The sequence below is a fragment of the Anser brachyrhynchus genome (genome assembly GCF_964034855.1).
Source record: "Anser brachyrhynchus genome assembly, chromosome: 2".
Classification (NCBI taxonomy): Eukaryota; Metazoa; Chordata; class Aves; order Anseriformes; family Anatidae; genus Anser; species Anser brachyrhynchus.
The window spans coordinates 15393426-15399425 of record NC_137695.1 but is presented as its reverse complement, the minus strand read 5'-3'; the positions used below and the strand labels follow the sequence as shown (position 1 = coordinate 15399425).

The window sequence follows — 6000 nt, the reverse complement described above, 5'->3', positions numbered from 1 at the left end:
AGGAAAGGAAAGGAAAGGAAAGGAAAGGAAGGAAAGGAAAGGAAAGGAAAGGAAAGGAAAGGAAAGGAAAGGAAAGGAAAGGAAAGGAAAGGAAAGGAAAGGAAAGGAAAGGAAAGGAAAGGAAAGGAAAGGAAAGGAAAATTTTCCAGATTAAGCTCTGTGTTTAACCTAGAAGTTTCAAGTTCACCTGGGAAGGCAGTAGGACATGAGGCCCCAAAAAAAACCTGTGTTTCTTTAGTTCAGCACTAATTAGAAATAGATAAGATTAAACAACATTGCCTGCTTTATGCATGTGCTTAGCACAGCTGATAGTCAATCCAGTAACTGTATATCAAAATTCAGAATGATAAAAAAACATTCTATGGTTCTTGTAAATGTCCTTGAAGGCTATTTTTATTTCCGTCTTTTTGTTTATGTTGCTATGGTAAACAGACCATATAGCATTACGTCTTTTTAAAAATACCAACAGGTGTGTATTAATTCAAACACCGTATAATAAGAAAATCCCGTCCCTTTATGTATTTTTCTCTGGCGTATGTGTAGGAAGCTGAATGGCATGGTTTGGAACTAAGGTTTCCTTTCTGTGTAATAGCAGCAACAGAAAAAAAAATCTTCACTAAGGCAGAAACGAACTATTTAGAGAGCCTTGGAATTCTGCTTGGGTTATTTACATGCACTGCATGGCTGTGAGCTATAAATATGTGTATTTACAAAATGAAATTATTTAATTTCTTTTTAAAAATCTTCTATCTTCATTTTATGCTTCATATAAAATAGTAGAATGAAACTGGTGGGGAAAAAAATAAAACAAATATAAAATTTTAAAGCCCAAGTCTGAAATGTGGCAAGAGATGCATGGTATTTCATGAAACTTTCCCAGGTTTTACAATCAATGGATATTAATTGCACAACTGATGAGAAACTATCTGAGGAGAGGATGTCCAGCATAACTGGTTTCCTTTCTGAAAGAGACTGAGATACAAAGAACAGCTACTCAGCTCTTATTCTTTGTCCACTGTAATGTTCCATCAGGTATTACCTAATATCTTGAATAACATTTTCTGAACGAGACTTAAAATTGATTAATAGTAAAAAGAATGACTATACTGTTTTTCTTTCTCATTAATGTGTAGAGTAATTCTCCAGAATTTAGAGCCTGATGTAAACTTTGCAATATTTGTTCTAAATATATTGCTATTCATTTTCCAGATAAAATAAATATGTTAGAGTGGAAGTTACAGGGATAAAAATCAGGCTTTTGTTTTTCTAAAGGAATTTTAGATTATTTAGAATTCATTACAGCTTTGAATACGTTAAGGACCTGAATACAGGGATAAGAAATGAGTACCACAGATAAAAATAAAGAATTTTTTTTTTTCTTTAAATCTCTCTTAGAGACAAGATCTATACACCAACAAAGAGCAGAATAAAACAAGTCTCTAGATTTCCCTAGCATTTATCTATCAAGCCATGTTATTAAGATTTCTGGAATCCGCTATCAAAATCACGCAATTATTTACCTTTCACAAATCTATGCACATAATTAAAGGTATGCTCAAATGAGTAAGGTAGTATATTTATTTTGATCCAGCTAGCTGTTATCCTTAGAATAAAAATATCTTTTTATTTGACTCCTAAATATTTAAAGTAGAGTTTGCTCAGCTGCTTTCTTAATACCATTTTTTTCCGACCACCCAAATAGATTTGAGATGACTGGAGAAGAATGTATTTGTGAATGGAAGTTGTCACTTCCCATTTTTAGCACCGAGTTTTGTATTAAAGATGAAGAACTAAACCGCCAACTTTTGCCTCTCCAGAGTCTGTGTTTTTCTGATAGACGGTGCACTTCCACAAGCAGGACTGGCAAGCAATTGTAGTGTTTTCAACTGATTAAATATACTATTTTGTTTTAATTGGATTGTTCACTCCCATGACATTTAGGGCTATAATGCTGTGGTTTTGTTATTGAAGGTGGGGATCTGTTAATTAAGATGTGACTAGGCAAAAGTGCAAGGTATGGAACAAATTACAATAAAAATTCCCTCACCCCAGGACTGGTGCAAGCAAAGATAAACCTCAGCAAACCCAGCACTACCCAGAAAACAAATAAACAAAGAAAAACAGAAAGAAAAAAACAGAAACAGAGAGACTCAACTTTGTTGCTGAACAGAAAACTCAACTCCAAAAGAATCCTGCATTGGTATAAAAATTTGCCATAGCAACGGCAAGGGCCTTAAACATTAGCAGACTTACTGTGACTCCATGTAATTCTATATGCCCAAGTACACATTTCTGCAAACCTGAGTGGAATTAACACCAGCAGCATTAAAATGGATAAATCATACTCGAAGTTATTTTTCATTTTTTTTCGTTGTGCAACAGACATACGGTCTTGCCCTTGTAAGTCTTCTTGTACCTTGTTTTTGATACACCGAAAAAAAAAAAAAAGGCATGTAAGAGGAAAAAAAATCACGAAGCCTGAGAAAGTTATCTTATAAACAAAAAGCTTTTCCATAAAGCTTTGACTCAACCAGAGAACTGCTGGATTTTAGAGATGTCTCTCCGTTGCGACAGTTAGTCAGTTATTAAACCTTAACAGTGTCTCATTCAAATGGCCTTGAGCAGAAATGCTGCACTGTTTAATAGACGGTGTTGTCTCATTCCAGCGCTATCACTTCTTGTGTCTGTTAAGCTGCCTCACGGTGTATGAGCTCTTGTAGGCAGTCAAGTATTTTGTTTACTGGCAGGGTAAGTACAGCGGGCAAAAAGTCCAGCTCTGTCACATTGCTCATCTACAGAGAAATAACCTTCACTTGACAGGAACAGCCAGAAATGGCTGGGGTTAGGCACTGGTCTCTCTGCCATGGGTATCGCTCAGGGCCAGCATGATGTAGTGCTCTAAGGCACAGAGATTTGTCTCAAAACTCTGGAGGAGTCTGAATGTATTTGTCATAGGTAACTGAGCTGCTGTGTCACAGGACATTAATAGTCCGGGATGGATTGGAGTTGATGATGTTCACATGATCATTTTGATAATATATTAGCAGGTTCTTGAGCTATTGAGCTCCTCTGAATATCCTTAGAGCTGCCAGATTTCCGTCAGCATCCATTACTTACACTGCAAACTTTATGTTCATTTACACTTCCTTAAAGTAACCAATAGTCCCACATCACATCAGCACTCTGTTCCCTATCCTCAATCCTCCCATCAACTTGTTAATGAGAAATGCAAACTACTTATCACCTCATAGCACGCACTTCTCAGTGGATGAAAGATTATTCTTTTTTTTTTTCTCTCCTTCTATCCAAACCAGGTCAGAGTTGGCTGCTGTCAAGTGGCTCAAGACGCATCTCTGGATGCAAAGCCTTTTGTTTATGTAGGCTGCACAAGCCATCTCCCTCAGGTGAAAGCATATTTTTCAACAATGGTCCACGTACAGGTGCACTTGTCTCTGCTGTGGTTTGTAACCAACAGCTTACAGATGGAGAAGACTGAAAGGAGGTTGATGAATGCATATAAGTATTTTCCTGCATACGTATTATTAACTACTTTTGCATTTTTTTGTGTGTGTCACTGCTATTTAATAGCACATCTGGATCTATTTTGAGCGGGTGTCTTAACAAAGTCCGTCATCTTAGACTAATATGTTAAAGTAATACATTCTCCTTAAGAGAGAGGGTTATGGTTCCTTAACACCGAAATGACTGTGAACTGTTGAAATGGATGAGATCATTGCTTTATCCTTTCCAAGCACTGAGATCTTGAAAGCCTGGAGTACATGATGGAAAAAAAATTATAATTCAAAAGTACTCTGGGCCAATTTTTTTAAAGTACATATCTAAAATAAAACATTTGGTCACCTAAATACTTAACAACAGCAGCTCCTACAAAAGCAACAATGAGCTTCAGAATTAATATTAATACATTAAGCTGAATTAGTCACTTTGAGCTCATTTGCATGATCTGTAGAAGCGGAGTAAACAGAGAGATCCCATTTGTTTGAATAAGAGAAAAAGGAAAGGTCAATGTTCTGACCCACAATTTAGGAAATTATTCCATTCCTAAGGTAATCACCCTGTCATCCAAATAATTCCCTACTCGCTCATTACAAGAAACTATAATAAAAGCCAAGTTGCCTGTCTAAAGTTGCTATGGCATTTAGATATACAACAATTTGGCCCGTGACCTTCAGTAGTTAAGTTCCCAAGTCTTTAAGAGTGCAAGTTTTTCTCATAGACAGTTTTCCCAAGAACACAGCTCAAATCTCTCATTTGGACAATAAACAGCAGTTGATACGCATAATGGGAAGTACCTCCTACACCCAGCCCCCCTTCTTCCAAAAACCGTTACACTATAACCAAGATGAGCTATCACATTATGTTCACCACATCAAATCAAAAACATCTGGTCATAAAGAAAATGTTTATTTTATTTATTCAATTTCTGAGAAGGTTAAGGGTTTTCTAACACGGGAAGCAAGAAGCCTATATTCTGATACAGCATGTTAGGTCATTTAGGGATATATTTACCTTTGTTCCTCTCCGTGCTGCAAGTTAAAAATACCACAGTTTCAAGTTGGTGAGTTTAAGATGGACAAAGATGCAAAAACTCAACAGGTCAAAAAATCTTCTATATCCACCATAACAGCAAGCAAAGATGCATATGCATGATAATGTTACCTGCGTTGTTCGCAGTGCCTTCAGACACAGAGATGTGGATCTTTGGATGTTTCCACCTCGGTCTCACGTGCATTGTAATGCTAAGTAGCTCTAACATCACCTACACTCATTTTGGAGATACGAGAAATTCTACAGCTGTCATGATACAGCTTCTGTTTACTTGGGAGTGTGAGCAACTTGTTCACCATCTTTACTGCAGAATTTTGAAACAAAAATACAATACAATATTTATCCTGCAGTTAAAGGATCCTAATTTAGGATACGTAATTGATTAAAAAGCAACAGTGATTCATTCAATTATGTTAAACAAGATAAGCAGCATGGATTTACATAATTGTATCACTTTGCTAGATCAGATTGAACAGGATTTAAATGATCAATTAGGACGTATATCTCAAGACAGAAGAGTCTCAGCTAATGTAAGTGGCAAAGGGGTGTTATTGTGAGGCATGCATCTCTCTTCTTTTTTGCTGTGAAAATAGATACCTCTTCCTCCTAAGGAAAAGAACTAATCACAGAGATATTTCTTCAAAGAAAATACCATCTGCAAGTTTACATGATCTTTCTAAATTATTTATCATTGGTATGTGTTTTATTTTTATTTTCCTAGAAAATTTCAGAATAATTGATATTGCTTTTGAGGCAAAAAAAACATGTAGTAACTCACAGATTCAAGGGTCTAAACACAGAGCAAATAACACTATATGCACAGAGAACAGATGGCTGAAGAAACTTAAAAGTGAAATAAACATCAATGGAACAAAAATGTGGCCAGCAGAATAGGCAGAAGTCTGGAGGCAGAGGACCATGGGTCCACACTGCCTTGTTCCCAACCAGAGCAGGGAGAGAGGTGGTTGGTGCAAGTTTCCAGATTAGGCACACTCTGTACACTTACCCACGGCTGCTCAAAACTGTAAGTACGTCTCCTGTCTTCTACGTCCTCATCTTGTTTTGCTTGCTGAAATTCTTGTCTCAGGCGCTGTATCCGGTCATGATTGTTGGGAGTTGATCTGTTGCTAAAAGAGGGAAGATAGAAATGATCAATGTACTTAGGAACTGCCACCTGTGACTGTAGTTTCCTAGCCAGGCACCACCACTCCTGTATGGGGGTACAGACTTAAAAATAATTTCCAGGCATTCAATACAAAAACCTTCATTTATTTATTTTTTTATTATGATTAATGTCATTTGACGTATAAACTTCAGAGAGTGTAAGGATAGGATGAACGAGCTTATTGCTAAAAATCACCAAAAGTTACTGGCATCTTTTCAGTACATGTTACTCCTTGAAATGAAGAGGAATACATGTTACTGTCAACC

The 6000-nt window shown here is 36.6% G+C and overlaps 1 protein-coding gene across 11 annotated transcripts in view; it reads right to left on the bottom strand.

Annotated features, from left to right (window-relative positions):
• The window catches only part of PARD3 (par-3 family cell polarity regulator), a 445998-nt gene that overhangs the window by 9457 nt on the left and 430541 nt on the right, over positions 1 to 6000 (bottom strand). For all 11 annotated transcript variants that reach the window (XM_080583461.1, XM_080583469.1, XM_080583467.1 and 8 more), the window contains one exon: positions 5576 to 5696. In XM_080583461.1, coding sequence (XP_080439587.1) covers positions 5576 to 5696 — 121 coding nt within the window. The remainder of the gene's footprint in view (positions 1 to 5575; positions 5697 to 6000) is intronic.